A 19,898-nucleotide genomic window follows, 5' to 3' on the forward strand; every position below is an offset into this window, starting at 1 on the left:
AATATATTCACCAGATAAATAAGATATTTTGTACACGTTACAACTTACACGCGCTAATAAAGTAAAAATAGAACCTAATGAATTGCACTAACCCCATGAAGAGCCGAAGGCATTGGAGCGAACTATACCGTCATGAGCTTTATTCACTGAGCAAAGTTAATCAGCCGCATATTAATAATTGACGTTTATATTATGGTATGGTAATTGGTATACTATTAAAGCGCGGCGTTACGCGCGCTGCTTGTGAGCAAGGAGGAAGCGGACAAGCGGTAACATATAAACGCCTTTATTCAAGACTACACTGTAACACTGTACCGCTCCGGGCTGGGCGCCCGGTGTCTCTCATGAGGCCACGCCTACCCCTCGGACGTGGCCACCGCCCACTTGGTGCGTGGAATGATGTCACCACGCCAGTGGGCTTTTGTGTCCGCCACACGCGCCCCCCCAGAATTCCCGCGCACCTGGAGGGCCAGTTTGCGGGGCAGACGAATGACCCGGCCGAAGCGCCCCCTGGCGATCGGCGGCGTCCGGGGTGCAGGGATGCCAGGTGGGATGCCCCTGGCTGCTCCTGGGATGGGTGCAGGACCGGGGGGCGGCGGGGCTGGGCGGTGCCGGGGGTCCGCCCGCAGGAGGGCGGCCCCGACGTGGGGGTCGGGCCACTGGCGGTGGATGGTCCACATCGAGGTGGGCCGGCTTGAGGCGGTCTACCGAAACGCGGTCAGGAGTACCGCCGATGTCCAGGGTGAAGTGCTTCGCCCCGGTCTCCAGCACGCGGAAAGGCCCGTCGTACGGGGGCCGCAGTGGTGTCCGATGGGCATCGTGGCGGACGAAGACGTACGCCGCCGTGCGAAGCTCCGGGGCGACGTGCGTCGGTGGGTGCCCGTGGCATGCCGTTGGCACCGGGGCGAACCTCTGGGCGGTCTCTTGCAGAGCGGAGCGCTGCTGTGCCGCGGACCATGGTGCCGTGGAGTCGGGGAGGAACTCGCCCGGCACCCGCAGCGGTTGCCCGAAGACCAACTCCGCCGCGGATGCGCGCAGGTCCTCCTTGGGCGCCGTCCGGAGGCCCAGCAGGACCCAGGGGAGCCTGTCGACCCAGCCGCCGTCGCGGAGGGTGGCCCGGAGCGCGGCCTTCAATGAGCGGTGAAATCGCTCACACAGGCCGTTAGCCTGGGGGTGGTAGGCCGTGGTTCGGTGCAGCCGGACCCCGAGCCCCTGCGCAACCGCCCCCCAGAGCTCCGAGGTGAACTGGGGGCCGCGGTCGGATGAGATGTCTGAGGGGGCGCCGAACCGGGCGACCCAGGTGGCGATGAAAGCCTGCGCGACATCGGCCGCCGTTGTCGACGCCAAGGGCACGGCCTCCGGCCACCGGGTGGTGCGGTCCACCATGGTGAGGACGTGGGTGAAACCCCGCGAGGGGGGCAGAGGTCCCACCAGGTCCACGTGGACGTGGTCAAACCGGCGTTCCGGCACCGTGAACGGGGCCAACGGGGCCTGGGTGTGCCGGTGCACCTTGGCGCGCTGGCACGCGAGGCATGTCCTGGCCCAGCCGCGGACGGCCTTCCGGAGGCCATGCCAGACGAACTTGTCGGCGATCAGCCTTTGGGAGGCCCTCGCGCCCGGGTGGGACAGGCCGTGGATGGCGTCAAACACCTGGCGCTGCCAGCCCGCGGGCACAATGGGGCGAGGACGCCCGAGGGAGACGTCGCACAAGAGGGCCGCGCCCGCGCCGTCGAACGGCACCTCGGTGACGCGGAGGCCCGTGACGGCGGTCCGCAAGGCCTGGACGTCGGGGTCAGCGGCCTGGTCCGCTGCCATCCGGGCATAGTCGATGCCGAGGTGGACTGCGTGGGCGACGGCCCGGGAAAGGCAATCCGCCACCGGGTTGTCCTTCCCCGCGACGTGCTGGATGTCCGTCGTGTACTCGGACACGGCCGAGAGGTGACGCTGCTGCCGGGCCGACCACGGCTCGGTGACCTTGCCCATCGCGAAGATCAGCGGCTTGTGGTCGACGAAGGCAGTGAACGCCCGGCCCTCGAGCAGATGGCGGAAGTGCCTGACCGCCAAGTGAAGTCCGAGCAACTCGCGGTCGAAGGTACTGTAACGGCGTTCGGGCGGGCGAAGCTGCCGGCTAAAGAACGCCAGCGGTTGCCAAGCTCCACGCACCCATTGCTCGTGCACCGCGCCCACCGCGTAGTCCGAGGCATCGGTGGTGAGGGCGATCGGTGCATCGGGCGCCGGGTGCGCGAGCATGGTGGCGTTAGCCAAGGCGAGCTTCGCGCCCGTGAACGCCGTGTGCATCTGCTCGGTCCAGGTAACGTCGCCTTTGCCCGGCTTACCTCGGAGAGCTTCGTGCAGGGGGCGCAGGAGCTGGGCGATACGGGGCAGGAACCGATGGTAAAAGTTCACCATGCCCAGGAACTCCTGCAGCCCTCTGATCGTGCGGGGGCGCGGAAACCCCTTCACCGCCTCCACCTTGGCCGGCAGGGGGACGGCTCCGTGCCTGGTGACACGGTGCCCCAGAAAATCGATTGTGGCGGCGCCGAACCGGCACTTTGCGGGGTTCACAATCAGGCCATGCTGGCCCAGGCGTTCGAAGAGCGTGCGGAGGTGGCGTAGGTGCTCTTCGCGGGACGCGCTGGCGACGAGGATATCGTCCAGGTAGACGTAGACAAAATCCAAGTCGCGCAGGACGCTGTCCATCAGTCGCTGGAACGCCTGAGCCGCATTCTTCAGACCGAAGGGCATGCGCAGGAACTCGAAGAGTCCGAATGGCGTGATGACCGCCGTCTTCGGGATGTCCTCCGGCCTGACGGGGACCTGATGGTAGCCGCGTATGAGGTCCACCTTCGAGAAGAAGGACCTGCCCGCCAAACGGGCGGAAAAGTCCTGAATGTGGGGGACGGGGTAGCGGTCGGGAGTCGTGGCGTCATTGAGACGGCGATAGTCCCTGCACGGTCGCCATCCCCCGCTGGGCTTCGGCACGATGTGCAGCGGCGACGCCCAAGCGCTCTCTGAGCGCCGAACGATGCCGAGTCGCTCCAGGGTAGCGAACTCCGCTTTTGCCACCGCCAGCTTCGTCGGCTCGAGGCGGCGTGCCCGGGCGTAGACCGGTGGCCCGACGGTGGGGATGTGATGGGCCACCCCGTGCTTGAAGGCCCCCGCCGAGAAGGTGGGCCGCGTGAGGGCCGGGAAACCGGCGAGGAGGCGGGTGAATGCGTCCGCTGCCGGAAGCGTACAGACCAACGTGGCCGGAACCGAATCGTTCGGCAAGCCGCTTGGCAAGCCGCTCGTTGAGCTGGGCAACGCACATGCGAGCGAGCTGAACGTCTCGGCCTGGACAAGCCGTCTGCGCTTGACGTCGACCAGGAGCCCATTAGCGCACAGGAAGTCCGCGCCAAGCAGTGCCATGGGCACGTCGGCGGTGACGAACGTCCATCGGAAAACCTGCCCTCCAAACCGCAGAGAGAGGCAGCGTTTTCCGTACGTACGGATGGGCGTCCCGTTCGCGGCAAGCAGCGCGGGGCCCCCACCCGCGGCGTGCTTGTCTGACATGCCGGCGGGAATGACACTCACCTGTGCTCCCGTGTCGCACAGGTAACGGCGCCCGGAGAAGGTGTCCGTTATGAACAGCAGGCTGCTCGAACGGCCGGCGCTCATCGCCACAATTGAGCGCCGGCCCGGGCGTTTCCCGACCCGTTGAAGGAGCACGGCGGATGACACCGCCGAGCTTCGTGGCCGAACTTGGCGTGGAACCAGCACCAGGTGGTGGAGCTGGAGGAGCGCGGCTGGCTCCGCCAGGCCGGTGGAGTCGACGGGTTTCCCCGCGGTGGCGGTTTTCGCCGCGGCGGTGGGCGGGGCGTGGCGGCGTTCACGAGGTGCGTATCAGCATGCTGCTGAACCACAGCGTGCTGTAGAAGATGATGCTGTGGAACATCAGCGTGCTGTAGAAGATGATGCTGTGGAACATCAGCGTGCTGTAGAAGATGATGCTGTGGAACATCAGCGTGCTGTAGAAGATGATGCTGTGGAACAGCAGCGTCGAAGGCCGTGACGGCCACGCCAACGCTCGCCCGCGTGTCCGAAGCGGCGAAGTACTTGTCCGCCTCGGCCGCCAATGCTCGGGGTTCCGTTAGCCCGGTCCCGGCCAACGCGAGGCGAACCTGCGCTGGAAGTTGGCGACGGAAAAGCGCCCGGAATAGCGAACCGGGGGCTTCGTCGCCCAACAGTGACAGCATATGGTCCATTCGGACCGACGGGCGCGTCTCACCGAGCTCGGGGAGATCCAGGAGGCGGTCGGCCCGTGCGTCGTCCGTGAGTCTGAACGTGGCTAGGAGTAGCCGCTTGAGTGCCTCGTACTTGTGGCCGTCCGGTGGGTGGCGAAGGACGGACACAACTCGAGCGGCCGTGCCGGGCCCGAGGGAGGCGACGACGTGGCAGTAGCGCGTGTCATCGCCGGTGAGGTGCCGAAGCTGAAATTGGGCTTCGGCCTGGACGAACCAGACTTCGGCCTGAGCCTCCCAAAATTCCGGAAGTTTGACGAAGGCGGCCATGGCGATGGCGTCGCGTGTGGAAGGATCGCTCCGGCAGATCCAACGTCGAGGGTCACCAATAAAGCGCGGCGTTACGCGCGCTGCTTGTGAGCAAGGAGGAAGCGGACAAGCGGTAACATATAAACGCCTTTATTCAAGACTACACTGTAACACTGTACCGCTCCGGGCTGGGCGCCCGGTGTCTCTCATGAGGCCACGCCTACCCCTCGGACGTGGCCACCGCCCACTTGGTGCGTGGAATGATGTCACCACGCCAGTGGGCTTTTGTGTCCGCCACACTATCGTCGTTATACAAAAGAAGAGCTGCTTCTGGTGCTCTTCCATTTTGTTCTCAGTTACTCTTTGACTGAAACAGTTTATGGGCATGTTTTCTTCGTGTGCTCGTTCTGAAATGGTGTATAAACCAGACAAAAAAAAACCTCACGGTTAAAACGCAATGCCATGCTTCAAATGAAGTCCGATTGATGAAAAATCCTGTCGTGTCTTCAGTTCAGCTGTTTCCGAAGAAGGATATGGATTCCTTGGTGTCGAGATGCCAAGGCCTCAAGATGGCGTCGGATGCAAACGAAGAGAATACTCGTTCGCTCACTCGGTGGTCATGGTGGTGTGGAACAAAAGTCACTTTTAAATATTGACGTGCTGTGTTTCTAAAAAAAGTATTAAAAATTTTCGTTTCAGGATCCGGATCTTCACCAAAATCAAATCGATTCGTCCTTATCACACACCCAACCTGTCCACCAAGTTTAGTCCGAATCTGTCTATAACTTCTTGAGATATCCTGCTCACAGTCAGATAAACAGACAGAAAAACAACCAGACAGAGGTGAAAATACAACCTCTGTCCATCTTTGGTGGCTGAGGAAATAAGAACTGCTCTAAAAGGAACAAGTACAGGTACATTCAAAGTAGACAGTCCCCATGGCAAATAAATAACATTGTGGCTGGCACAAGGGGTAATGTAATAATTCCGCGCACCAGTGGGTGGCGCGAGCGTCCAGGCGGGGACCGATGGTACATGCCCCGCCCTTCAACCGATCGGCCACGCCCGGGGGCGAGGCGTGGCCTCGGCACATATATGCGGGCTCTAAGCTCGAGCCTGCTCAGTGCTGCAGTTTCGAGCTTTCGCAATAAAGACTCTTTTGGTTTTAACAACGCGTTGTGGCCTACCTCTTTGGCAAGCAAGTTGTGTGCGCAGCACCACACTTCACTGGTGACCCCGATTGGTTCAGCCGTTGCTGACCACCTAACGCGCCATGGCCAACAACGCCGTCACGGTAAAACTCCCAGAGTTTTGGGAAGCACAGGCCGACGTGTGGTTCGTGCAGGCCAAAGCACAATTTCAGCTTCGAGGCATAGCGGCGGACGAGACCCGTTACTACCACGTGGTCGCCGCCCTCGGGCCCGGCACTGCCGCCCGAGTCGTGTCCATCCTGCGGCACCTGCCGGCCGACCACAAGTACAGGGCGCTCAAACGTATCCTCATCGTCACGTTCGGCCTCACGGAGATCGAACAGGCCGACCGCCTCCTGGACCTTCCCGAACTCGGCGACACACGACCATCTGTGCGGATGGATCATATGCTGTCGCTGCTGGGTGACCAAGCCCCGGATTTCTTATTCCGGGCGCTTTTCCTGCGCCAGCAGGTACGCCTCGCGCTGGCCGGTTCCAAAATAAGGGAACCCCGCGCCCTGGCCGTAGAGGCCGACAAGTTCTTCGCGGCTTGCGACACGCGGTCGAGTTACGGTGCTGCCGTCGTTGATCCCGGGGCAGAGGCTACAGCGTCCCTTGTGGCCGCTGCCGTGACCCGCCCACCACCACCGCCGCCGAGAACACCGTGGCCGCCCCCGCCGCCGCAAGCCTTGTGCTATTTCCACGCCAGGTTCGGCCACAAGGCTAAGAAGTGTTGCCCGCCATGCTCGTTTGACCAGTCGGGAAACGACCGGGCCGGCGCTCGTTAGCGGCCCTGAGCGTCGGCCATTCCGGCAGCCTCCTATTCATCACGGACACCTTGTCCGGGCGCCGTTTCCTCTGCGATACAGGAGCGCAGGTAAGCGTCATCCCCGCCTCCACGTCCGACAAGCGTACCGCGGGCCGGGGCCCCGCGTTGCTTGCCGCCAACGGTACACCCATCCGCACGTTCGGGAAGCGCTGCCTCTCCCTGCGGTTCGGAGGGCAGCGCTTTCAATGGTCGTTCGTGACCGCCAGCGTGCCAATGGCATTGCTTGGTGCGGACTTCCTATGTGCGAATGGGTTGTTGGTCGACGTGAAGCGCAGACGGCTCGTCCAAGCCGAAACCTTTAGCTCGCTCGCTTGTTCGCTGAGCAGCTCGTTGAGAGGCTCACCGAGCGGCTTGCCAGGCGGCTTGCTGGAAGGTTCTGTCCCGGCGAGTTTGGTTTGCACGCTTCCGGCAGCGGACGACTTTACCAGCCTCCTCGCCAGTTTCCCGGCCCTCACGCGGCCCACCTCAGCGGTGGCCGTTAAACACGGGGTGGAGCACCACATCCCCACGGTCGGGCCGCCGGTCTATGCCCGGACACGCCGGCTCGAGCCCACGAAGCTCACCGTGGCGAAAGCGGAGTTCGCCACGCTGGAGCGGCTGGGGATCGTACGGCGCTCCAACAGCGCTTGGGCTTCTCCGCTGCACATTGTGCCGAAGCCCGGCGGGGGATGGCGGCCGTGCGGGGACTACCGCCGGCTCAATGATGCCACCACCCCCGACCGCTATCCGGTCCCACACATTCAGGACTTTTCCGCCCGGTTGGCCAACACGACCGTGTTTTCTAAGGTGGACCTCATCCGGGGCTACCATCACGTCCCCGTCCAACCGGACAACGTCCCAAAGACGGCCGTCATCACCCCTTTCGGCCTCTGAATTCCTACGGATGCCCTTCGGGTTGAAGAATGCGGCCCAGGCGTTCCAGCGGCTTATGGATAGCATCTTGCGCGACTTACCTTTCCTGTTTGTGTACCGGGACGACATCCTAGTCGCGAGCGCGTCCCGGGAGGAGCACCTGTTCCACCTCCGCACGCTTCTCGAACGCCTGGGCCAGCATGGCCTAATCATCAACTCTGCCAAGTGCCGTTTCGGCGTCGCCACCATCGACTTCTTGGGGCACCGCATGACCGAGCACGGGGCCGTCCCTTTACCGGCCAAGGTGGAGGCGGTCAGGGATTTTCCGCGGCCCTGCACGATCAAGGGGATCCAGGAGTTTCTGGGCATGGTAAACTTTTACCACCGCTTCGTGCCCCATGTCGCCCGGCTCCTCCGCCCCTTGCACGAGGCCCTTCGGGGCAAGCCGGGCAAAGGTGGCATCGCATGGTCGGAGCCGATGGCCACGGTGTTCGCGGGCGCAAAGCTGGCTTTGGCCGACGCCACCATGCTGGCGCACCCGGCGCCCGATGCACCGATCGCCCTCACCACCGACGCGTCGGACTACGCGGTGGGCGTGGTGCACGAGCAATGGGTGCGTGGTGCTTTGCAACCGCTGGCGTTTTTTCGCCGGCAGCTTCGCCCGCACGAATGCCGGTACAGCACCTTCGACCGCGAGCTGCTCGGGCTCCACCTGGCGGTCCGACACTTCCGCCACCTGCTGGAGGGCCGCCCGTTCACGGCCTTCGTTGACCACAAGCCCCTTGTGTTCGCGATGGCCAAGGTCGCCGAGCCATGGTCGGCACGGCAGCAGCGCCACCTCTCTGCCGTGTCCTAATACACGACGGACATCCGTCACGTGGCGGGTAAGGACAACCCGGTGGCGGATTGCCTTTCCCGGTCCGTCGTGCACGCGGTCCACCTCAGGGTCGACTATGCCCGGAGGGCGGAGGCCCAGACCGCCGACCCCGGCGTCCAGGCCTTGCGGACCGCAGTCACGGGCTTCTGCGTCACCGATGTGCCGTTTGACGCCGCGGGCACGGCCCTCCTATGTGACGTCTCCCTCGGCCGGCCTCGCCCCATCGTGCCTGCTGGCTGGCAGCGCCCAGTGTTTGACGCCATCCACGGCCTGTCCCACCCTGGCGCGAAGGCATCCCAGAAACTCGTCGGGGCGAAGTTCGTCTGGCTTGGCCTCAGGAAGGACGTCCGCGACTGGGCCAGGACGTGCCTCGCGTGCCAGCGCGCAAAGGTCCATCGCCACACCCAGGCACCATTGGCCCCGTTTACGGTGCCCGAGCGGCGGTTCGACCACGGGCACGTCGACTTGGTGGGACCTCTGCCCTCCTCGCGAGGGTTCACCCACCTCCTCACCACGGTCGACCGCACCACGCGGTGGCCGGAGGCCGTCCCATTGGCGGCGACGTCTGCGGCTGAGGTGGTGCAAGCCCTTATCGCCACTTGCGTTGCCCGGTTCGGTGCCCCCTCGGACACCTCGTCCGACCGCGGCCCCCAGTTCACCTTGGAGCTCTGGGCCGCGGTGGCGCAAGGGCTCGGGGTGAAGCTACACCACACCACGGCCTACCACCCCCAGGCCAATGGCCTGTGCGAGCACTTTCATCGCTCCATGAAGGCCGCACTCCGGGCCAGCCTCCGCGACGGCGGCTGGGTCGACAGGCTCCCCTGGGTCCTGCTGGGCCTCAGGACGGTGCCCAAGGACGACCTGCGCGCGTCCTCGGTGGAGCTGGTCTTCGGGCAACCACTGCGGGTACCGGGTGAATTTATCCCCGACTCCATGGCTCCTTGGTCCGCGGCGCAACAGCGCTCCGCCTTTCAGGAGACCGCCCGGAGGTTCGCCCCGGTGTCAACGGCACACCACGGTTGCCCGCCTTCCCACGTCGCCCCGGAGCTTCGCACAGCCAAGTACGTGTTCATCCGGCACGACGCCCACCGGGCACCGCTACGGCCCCCGTACGACGGGCCCTTCCGCGTGCTGGAGACCAGGGTCAAATTTTTCACGGTCGACATCGGCGGTGCCCCGGATCGCATTTCTGTGGACCGCCTCAAGCCAGCCCACCTCGATCCAGACCACCCCCCGCCAGCAGCTCTGCCTCCGCGTCGAGGCCGCCCCCCGACGGTCGGACCCCCGGCACCCCCCAGCCCCGCCGGCCCGCTACCCCCCAGCCCTGCACCCATCGCCAGGGGCCGTTTCGGCCGGGTCATCCGGCTTCCCCGCAAACTCACCCTTCAGGTGCGTGGGAATTCTGGGGGGGCGCGTGTGGCGGGCACAAGGGGTAATAATTCCGTGCACCAGTGGGTGGCGCGAGCGCCCAAGCGGGGACCGATGGCACATGCCCTGCCCTTCGACCGATCGGCCACGCCCGGGGACTAGGCGTGGCCTCGGCACATATATGTGGGCTCTAAGCTCGAGCCCGCTCAGTGCTGCAGTTTCGAGCTTTCGCAATAAAGACTTTTGGTTTTAACAACGCGTTGTGGCCTACCTCTTTGGCAGGCAAGTTGTGTGCGCAGCACCACACTTCAATATCCTCCAGCGTGCGACATTTGTATTGGGAGGGAGAGATGGACAATACTTGATTGATTAATTGCGTAATTAAATAAATAAATGATAATTGTAAAGTAATTACGTTCTTAATCAATTGGCTAAAGCATACCTAAACCACCAGTGTTTCATCCGATGCTGTAACTGTTTGAAAATTAAATGTTATTAATTGAAAAAAATTAATTGATTGATCAGTAAATAGTAAATTGATTGATTGATTGAGCAATAAATCTAAAATAGCCTTTACAGCCAAATAACTTGGTCATTGTCATGCCCAAATACTATCTTCTTAGCTCAAAAGGTGCCTGAGATATCGCCCAGATGAAAAAAGAAATAAATAAGTACTTAATAAATCGATAATAATTAAGTAATTAATCAATTACTTGATTAATCAAAAAACAAAAAAATACCATTTTTACCAAAGCACTTGCTCACTATTGTGCCAAAATTTCAGCTTCCTAGCTCAAAGGATGGCTGAGATATCGCGTGGACAAACGCAAAAGAAAAAAAACAAGAAACCAGAGTGAAAACTGAGTACCGTGAGTCCTTGCTTAACGCTCATGATGCGTTCCCACAAAGTCGAGTGTTGTGCGAAAATGTGTAAATCGAATTTATTTTTTCCCATAAGAACAATGTTACATAGGAGGTATGCGTTCCTAGCTAAAAAAAAATAGGACATGATAACATAAATAAACAAAAGTATGTGTAAATAATACAGAACATGAATAAAAAACAATAGAATAAATAATAAAGAAACTTCATAAATCTACATAAGACAACACCAAAGATTAATTAAAATAAAACAAATTCACGAAAGGAAGTAAAGTGACAGCATTTGCATGTCAGGCCTGGAGACGTCTGGGTGGGAATGGAAGAGGATACAATAGGTACCGTATGGTACACTGTGATTAAGAGGCAGGACTATCTGTCTCTTCATCTGATGACATCTGGGTGGCTTCTTGTGGTGGTGCTAGCTTCTGTGGGGTTGGTGGATGGAGCTTCGTAGGCAGACGAATAAGGCCTCATGAAAGAAAGCAGGCATGTCTGAACAGCTTTCTCTTGTTTCCTCCTATAGAGCTCCTTGTATCAATGTATAGCACTTTCCATCGCCTGTCTGTATGCTGTGCTTCGCTCAACATTTGGGTCATCTGTTTGATAGATGGCCACAATTTGGTCTAGGAGGTTGAAGGACTGCACCATCCCCTTCATAGTCAGCTACTTCGGTGGTGGCGTTGCAGCTTCATCTTCCTCTACCTCGTTGTGGACCCATTGCTGCTCCAACCCAACTCAAACAGGTTGTCTTTAGTCAAATCCTCGACGTGGGATTGGAGCAGATCATCCACATAAGCCTGGTCCACCTCATCAAAGCCGACCTCCTGTGCCAACTCCACAATGTGGGACTGGACAGCCGATACATCTTCAAACCCCTGGAAGCTGTGCACACACCCAGGCCAAACCTTCTTACACACACTGTTCATGGTCGCCATTGCCATCTCATCCCACGATGCACCGATGTTGTCGATGGCGTTTTTGAGGTTATTGGCCTTCCAGAACTCCCTGATGGTTGGTTTATCCACTCCGTCCGTCTCAGTTATCAGCTGTCACATTGTGCGCCGCAGGTAGTAAGCTTTGAACGTTGCTATAACACCCTGGTCCATTGGTTGCAACAACGACGTGGTGTTGGGTGGGAGGAACACGACACGAATATTGTCCGCACAATCCACAACGTTTATGGGATGGTCCGGGGCATTATCTAGCAGCAGCAAGGCCTTGTTGTCCAAGTTTTGGCGCACACAATATTCCTTGACGAATGGAGAGAAGTTGGCTGAGATCCAATCTTGAAATAAGGCCTTCGTCGCCTAGGCTTTTGCGTTGGATCACCACAGGACAGGAAGACTGGTCTTGACGTACCCTCTCAGAGGTCTTGGGTTTTCAGAATGATACACAAGAGGAGGTTTGATCTTGCAGTTCCTGTAAGCATTGCCCCCAAGGAGAATGGTAAGGTGATCTTTTGTGGCTTTAAAACCAGCAGCGGCAGTCTCTTCTTTTGAGATGTAGGTCCGCGATGGAATCAGCTTTCAGAACAGCCTTGTTTCATCCATATTAAATACCTGCTTGGTTGAGTAGCATCCTCCTCGATGACTTTCTTGAGCTGTTCTGGAAACAGTTCTGCCACCATGGTGTCCGCGCTTGCTGCCTCCCCAGAAAGGCCAATGTTGTGGAGGTTTGACCGCTTCTTAAATCTCATGAACCACCCATGACTTGCCTTGAAGGTTCTGTAACTCTCATTGCTTTCGTGCTCCTTCAGGTCATTCCACAAAGACTTGGCCTTCTCCTGAATCATTAGCAGACTCAGTGGCATGTTGCATTGAGCTTCATTTTAGATCCACACCATCAAGTTTCTCCATCTTCACCATTTTTGCGTCCCTTGTCTTGGTGATGCGGAGAGCAGCTCCTGGCAACAAAGTCACTGCACTTGCCTTGATCTTGGTGGCGCTTAACACAATTGTTCTTACAGTGGATCGTGGTAAGCAAAGGGCATGGGCAACATCCACGAGGCGCTCCCCAAGCTCACCATGTTTCACCACATCCATCTTCACCTGTAAAGTGATCGATTTTCGTTATTTTTTTGGCTGGAGTAGCTGCCATTGCCGGATTAACCATTAGGCAGACAAGGCATGTGCCTTAGGGGCAGCCAAAAATTCGGGTCACAAAAATGGCCCTTTTGTGCATTGAAAGTGATTTGCTCCGAGAACTGGACTTCAGTTCCGTAATTGAAGAGTTTGCAGTTGTAAACGCGCGCAAGGTTACAATCTAAGGTCTAGTAAACTGTAAAGCAAAGTGCCAAATCTGTGCGTGTTTTGTCATGCATATATTCATACACTGCAAATTGTATAGACTAAACTAGTTTGAAAGTAGTTTCTTTTCACATTAAATATTTGTCTTTTTTTGTATTAAATATTTTGTTCATGAATCAGGTCATCTTTTGTCTGGGGTCCATTTCCATGAGCCCGAGATCTAATTTAAATTGTTCAGGCCATTCTCTAAAATTTCAAAATGTGCCTTAGGGCCAGCCGAGGCTTAACCCGGCACTGGTAGCTGCTGTAGTTGTCTGGCGTTTTCCAGTCATGATAAGTTTAGCCTTTCAACAAATGCGATCACACGAGTGAACAAGCAGTTCGGTTTTCAACAAGCACATGGTGCTCTGGTATAAATGGATATCTTGTGAAGGAATAAAGGGAGAAAGACACAAACAAACGCTGTTCAACGAATGAATGGAAAGAGTTGGTGCCCTTATACAGTACAGTACTGTACAGTATACATGCACCACAACTTCTTATGTGAAGCGCTGGGTGAGTGAGTACAATTTTTACATTCTCTGTTTGGCTCTTCTCTCTACTCTTGTCTCCCCACGGAGAGAAAAGGCGTTAACGCGAAAATGACGGAGTGTTCACTGAAAATGGGTCTATGTTCTTTGAAAGCGTTAATGTGAAAAAGCGTTGGTCGAATGAGCGTATAAAGAGGACTCCCTGTACTTCCTTTCAGCGCGCGTCATCGCCGGGCCCCCTTCAGTGCTCGGCAATGACGTCATGCAGCTCCTGGAGATGGAATATGAAAGGAGCGGTGTACAAAAGTCTCTGGTCAAGTTCATACCAAAGACTTAAAAATGGGACATGGGTCTTGAAGCTCATCGGGATCAGGAGCAACAATCAATAACGTCATAAAAGTTTGTTACTTATGCAACGCCCCCAGTAGGTTAGGAGTGGAATTTGTAGCATTTTAGGCCTGCTTTAAAACCGTTAGAGTTCAAATTTTAATGTGGTCAATTTTACCTTCGTTGGGCATCAGATATGAAGCTTGTGAGCAAGTTTTATCAAAATTGTGTGTTTGGTAGAAGCAATAATGACTGAAGTGTTTACAGACTCACTCACTCACTCACTCACCATTGCCTAGGGACACTGCTCGATTGCATAAGCTCACCGGCCTAAAGTCCAAGTGAGCTAAAAATGGAACGTGTTGCACTGTTGCATACTTATGTAGTGTACCTGTAATGTATTCTTTATCGGTGGCAATTTTGTACTTAAGCAGGTTATGAGACACCGCTCAGACTGGATGAAGTCATTAACCTTTAGCGGTGAGTAGGACTCAATAACACAATTTCCTACATTGGTCACCCCCAACGTGATCATAACTTGTTATCATGTCTGTCAAAGCTCCGTCCAATGATGAGCTCCAACAAGGTGCCTCTGCTGAGGTACCCCCGTCACCTGTAGCGGCCGTGAGTTTAAAACCCCTTCCATTCTGGCCCAGCGATCCTACATTGTGGTTTATGCATGTTGAAACACAGTTTCTGACCAGGCATGTCACCACCCAAGATACACACTTCGCCTATGTTGTTGGATCTCTCCATCCAGAAAGAGCATAAGTGAGGAATCTCCTAATTTCCCCTCCAGCCTGGGGATGTTATTCCAAACGCAAGGTTGAGCTTATCAGACTTGCTTCAGATTCAGTGTAAAGGAGACTACACCAACGACTCAATTCTGAAGAGCTTGGTGAAAGAAAGCCCTTTCAGATTTTGCAAAGGATGAGACATCTGCTTGGGGACAATACATTGGAGAATACCATTTTAAAGCACCTGTTGCTTCAGACTTCCCACGAATATCCAATTGATCTTGGTCTCAACTAAAGAGGCTGTCGATATCGAACAAATGGTGGACCTCACCAAAAAGATCATGGAAGTCTCTGCTCCTTTCTCTTTCACTACGCACATAGGAGCTGTTTCAAAACCTCAACAGCAACTTGCACCTCAACCAGACCAAGTCTGCACCTTGGCTACCCGGGTTGTGAACTTGACCAGACAGATACAAGCTCTCACGACACAACTACAGGTGGAAAGAGAGAAGAGTAGAAGCCATGAATTTGGGCGTGGTCCATCTGGAGGTCGATCAAAGCGGTCACCATCCTAGCTCAAGTACCCGCACACATCGAACAGATGTGCTGGTATCATTGGAAGCATGAAGAAAAGGTTCATAAACACATCAGCCCATGCTCATACCAGTCCTGCCCTAAAGAGCAGGGAAATACCAATGCCAGCACCCAGCGACTAGCCGCCAGCCTGGCAGTGACACATCTAGTCGCCTATTCTACATAACCGACAAGGCAACAGTTACTAGGTTTTTAGTGGCTACTGGTGCTGAGGTGAGTGGTTTTTACCACCTTCTCACAAAAGCAAAGGCCAGCCTATATCCATCCAGCTGCTGGTAGTGAATCACTCGCCCATCACCACATATGGGGAGAGATCTTTGACGCTGGATCTTGGACTGCAACAAGTATTTCAATGGGTATTCGTTGTTGGTGAGTTGCCTACCCATCATCGGAGCTGATTCTCTTCGCCAGTTTGGCCTGCTAGTAGATGTCAAACATCACAAGCTTATTGACACCACAACCAGCCTTAATCTGCGAGGTTCATCACGCATCCACTCTCCATCAGCCCCATATTCGTGAAAACTACATCTTCTTCACGTTATGACACCCTCCTTCATGAATACCCAGAGATTGCTTGTCCAGTATATAGGAATTGTGAGATTAAGCACTGGACCACTCACCACATAGTAACTCGTGGATCTCCAGTTGCAGCATGACCACGTCACCTTGCACTCGATCGTCTGAATATCGCCAGGTCAGCGTTCAGTCACATGCTTGAACTCGGCATCATACAACAATCTGACAGCGACTGGTCTTCACCCTTACATATGGTACCGAAGGCTTCACCGAGAGACTGTCGGCCATGTGGTGACTACTGTGCACTGAACAGGTGCACCATTCCTGATCACTATCCAATTCCCCATTTGTAGGATTTTTCATCCACCCTCGATGGTGCATGTCTTTTCTCCATGATAGACCTTGTCAGAGCATATTAACAGATACCAGCAGAGCCGGCTGGCACTCACAAAACAGTCATCACAACACCTTTTGGGCTTTATGAGTTTGTTCATATGCCATTCAGCTTATGTAATGCTGCACAGATGTTTCAAAGTTTGATTGATGATGTAATCCATGGTTTCCCTTTTGTCTATGCTTACCATGACGATCTGCTAGTGGCAAGCCCTACCAAGGAAGAACACGAGGCACAACCACAATTACTTTTTGAGCGCCTTGTTAAGTATGGCATTGTCATCGATCCCAGTGAGTGCCAGTTTGGGGTGCTATCACTTACTGTCCTCGGCCATGTTGAAGATGAACACGGTATCTGCCCACTGGAGGAGAAAGTCAACACCATCACCATCCACGGCCTTTCCGACACCCACATTACTGTGCAAGTTGAGGGAGTTTCTTGGCCTTGTGAATTTTTACAGGCGTTTCATCCCTAACTGTGCAGGTGTAACGCAGCCATTGACGGATAGACTACGTAACAAGAATAAGAAAAATAAGCCTATCACCCTCAATGAAAAAGAATCGTCTTCCTTTGAGAAGGTGAAAGTAAGGTTGGCTGAGGCCTCACTTCTTGTACATCCCAAGGCTGAAAGACCACTATGTCTCTTGGTTGATGCATTGGATGTGGGAGTCGCCCTGTTTTAAGGGTGCCAGTGAGCATTCTGAACCAAGAAGTAACTATCACCCCCATAAGCCTGCTTCCTGTAATAAGTAAGGTATTTGAATGCTTCATCAATGAACAACTTCTCAGCCATCTCTGGAGGACGATGAACTTCTCACTGACTGCCAGCATGGCTTTCGCTATTCTCCCTCTACTGGTCATCTGCTATCCTTAATTACGGATCATTTCAACAGGGCATTAGAACTCAAGGGTGAAGCTCGATTAGTTGCTTTGGATATCTCAAAAGCCTTTGATAAAGTTTGGCACAGGGGTCTGCTCCACAAGCTTCAGTCACATGGTGTATCTGGAGTGATGCATTCAATCATCTCAGCTTTCCTTACAAATCGCAAGATAAAGGTACTTGAGGGTCAATCTTCTCATACCTGCTCCATCAATTCTGGTATTCCACAGGGTTCTGTCCTTGGTCCCACATTGCTTCTTGTTTATATCAATGATCTTCGTGGTAATGTTCTGCCTCAGCTAGCCATGTATGCTGATGATTCCTCACTCTACTGTACGTCTGCTGATTCACTCAATGTCGCTCGTATTGAGGTTGGAGTTTCTCTGGACAATGATTTGGAGAATGTGTTGAAGTGGGAGCACGACTGGCTGGTAACCTTCAATGCAAAGAAAACTAAACTGCTGTCCATGTCTTGCTCTAGAAACAGGTCTTTCCCTTCTGTGCACATGGTGTCTTCAACCTTAACAAAATAATCGGAGCTTCGGCTTCTTGGTTTGGACATGTCTTCTAATCTCCAGTTGGGATAAGTACATTTCTGGTATTGCTAAGATATTGGTATTGCTATTGATAAGATTGCTTCCAGGCGAGTTGGTTGTCTTTATCGAGCGCAGAGGTATTTACCTCCTGAGGCCATTTTGTACCTGTATAAGACGATAGTCCCCTCATAGAGTACTGTTGCCACATTTTGGCTGGAGCACCAGCTTGCCACTTATCTTTACTTGATAGGCCCCAGAAACGCATGGTCAACCTGGTTGGCGTGGAGATAGGTTCAAATATTCAACCACTCTCTCACCGTAGCTCGATTGCCACTCTTGGTTTGTTCTACAGATATTTTCATAGCAAATGTTCTGGTGGACTTTATAACTTGGTTCCTCCCGTACGAGTGTTTGGACGTAAGACTCGGTTTGCCATCTCTACGCACCCATACACTATAGCCGATCCAAGATGCAGAACGAAAGGCTATGCAGATAGTTTTTTCTTACGTGCTGTCTCGCTCTGGAATTCACTACCTGTAACATGCTTCCCATTATCCTACGATTTACTCTGCTTTAATAATAATAATAATAATAATAATAATAAAGGAGTCTTATATAGCCCCATCAAGCAGAGTAAACTACCCTCATGGCGCTTTACATTATCATGCGAACGCACACACACACACACAAACATACACACACACAGACACACCTTCACTCTTGCCCTATTCCTCTCCATCCCCATTCAAAACCCACAGATGTGTACTCCCCCTCCTCCTCCCCTCCCTCCCCCACACATGTACACAGACATACTCTCGATCTCTGTCCCACCTCAAACCAAAGGGAAAACAGGACTTAGACTTTGAAAGACTTGTGAAACAGATAGGTTTTGAGGGAGGTTTTAAAGGGAGGAAGAGAGTCAACATGTCGAACAGAGGAAGGCAAGTCATTCCAGAGCAGAGGTGCAGCAAAGGAAAAGGATTTCTCGCCAAACGACTTGGTGCCGGTGCGCGGCGGCTCTAAGGTCATAGAGTCGTCGCTTGAACGAAGCCGTCGCCGAGGTTCATAGAGAGTGAGCAAATCGGAGAGATAGTGAGGTCCCGCTCCACATAATGATTTATAAAAATTTCTAATAAATTTCCTTTAAGATGAATGTCAATTCATACTTCCTACATTTTTGATCGCATTTTACCCGACCTCTGCTATGGTTTGGATGTTTTCTTATTATTTTTTATTTATTTATACTTTGTTTTGCTTTATCCTCATATTTTTCTATCTTTCTTTTAGCCCCTTACCTAGAGTGGCTGTATGCCTTGTTTGGGGCGATATCCATTAAAAATATATTTAAAAGTAGGAGGGTTTTTGCAGCAGAATGGAGATGACGTCTGGCAACCACTCTCCTTTTCTCAAAGCATTTCCAATCTGCAGAAACCAGATAAAGCACATATGGCAGAGATCTTCTAGCAGCCTATCTGAGTGTCAAACAATTATTATCTGCTTGTATAACTTGTTGGTTGAAGAAAGTAACGTTTGACAAAGCAGAGGTCTTTGTGTGGTTTGCAAAGCAACTGTGAAGCCAGAAAACGAAATTTTAGTATCGTTATCCTACCTGACACTTAAAAGTTCCAAGCTCATACCTGTGGGTGCCTTGATGGAACACAGCCATCAAGGATTATTTAATGGATATAAACTCAGAGGAAGATGTGCCAACTCAATCCGGAGAGGGATAGGCTGAGGGGGGAATCTACTCATTACCGATGACCGTCAATGTGAAATTTAATGTAAAAGTGAAACTTACTGGAGTGAAAGCAAAACAACACATTTATTCAAACAGGATCCGTGTAGTTTTTGTCGTATACGTACTCAAGCATAAATTCGATCTCTAGAGCTTTACAATGTCCTTAAACAAAAAGTTAATTCTTTTTCTAAAGACCTTTTTGTAACTTATCTGTCACCCCATCCTCTTCAAAGGGTCAACTAAAGGGTAAAGAGGTTTTGGAGGAAGATAGACCAGCTTGACATCATCTTCCCAACATTATTGTCCAAGCAGCTTTCCTTCCAAGTATATTTCGCATACACTTTCCTGGAAAGTTGTCATGAAAAATTAGGAATAAATATATTTTTAGATGTATCAAAATGGCATTTCTTGTGGCGGTTATATTTCGAAATAAATGTATTTAAACAACAACTACAAAACTCATTAAATTTGTACTCATTTGTGTTTTGATTTTCAATTGTCAAGTATCAAATGGTAAATGCCATGAGCTTGAGTCGCTGAGTTGAGTCACAGCCTAGTATAAATGTGGCAGCAAGTGTCATTAAGTACCCGGGTGATGCATTTTCCTGGTGAGGCTAATTAGCCTTCGCAACCCTGTCACCTCCACTAACGCCCACCTCAGCCGCCATGATCACGACTACTTAGCTCCTGCACTCAAAATATGCACTTGGACGTCAGGAAGCATCAAAGGAATCGATCAGTTTTTCAATCAAACAGGTCACTGGTATGAATGGTTGCAGACAAGGCAAAACTGGAAATTTACTATAAATGGATGAGTTGTTGTGTGTCATTGGTTGTTATCTCAATATGCAGGTTTCAGAAGGTGGAATGGAG

The 19,898-nt window shown here is 53.7% G+C and overlaps 1 protein-coding gene across 1 annotated transcript in view; it reads left to right on the forward strand.

Annotated features, from left to right (window-relative positions):
- The first annotated feature begins 12,691 nt into the window (after positions 1-12,691).
- The window catches only part of LOC137432065 (keratin, type I cytoskeletal 18-A-like), a 68,408-nt gene continuing 61,201 nt past the window's right edge, over positions 12,692-19,898 (forward strand). Inside the window, exons 1-4 of the mRNA XM_078783954.1 lie at positions 12,692-12,781; positions 16,002-16,221; positions 16,355-16,455; positions 16,982-17,182. Coding sequence (XP_078640080.1) covers positions 12,692-12,781; positions 16,002-16,221; positions 16,355-16,455; positions 16,982-17,182 — 612 coding nt within the window. The remainder of the gene's footprint in view (positions 12,782-16,001; positions 16,222-16,354; positions 16,456-16,981; positions 17,183-19,898) is intronic.

The sequence above is a fragment of the Myxine glutinosa genome, chromosome 8 (assembly GCF_964187855.1).
Source record: "Myxine glutinosa chromosome 8, kmMyxGlut1.1, whole genome shotgun sequence".
Taxonomy (NCBI): Eukaryota; Metazoa; Chordata; class Myxini; order Myxiniformes; family Myxinidae; genus Myxine; species Myxine glutinosa.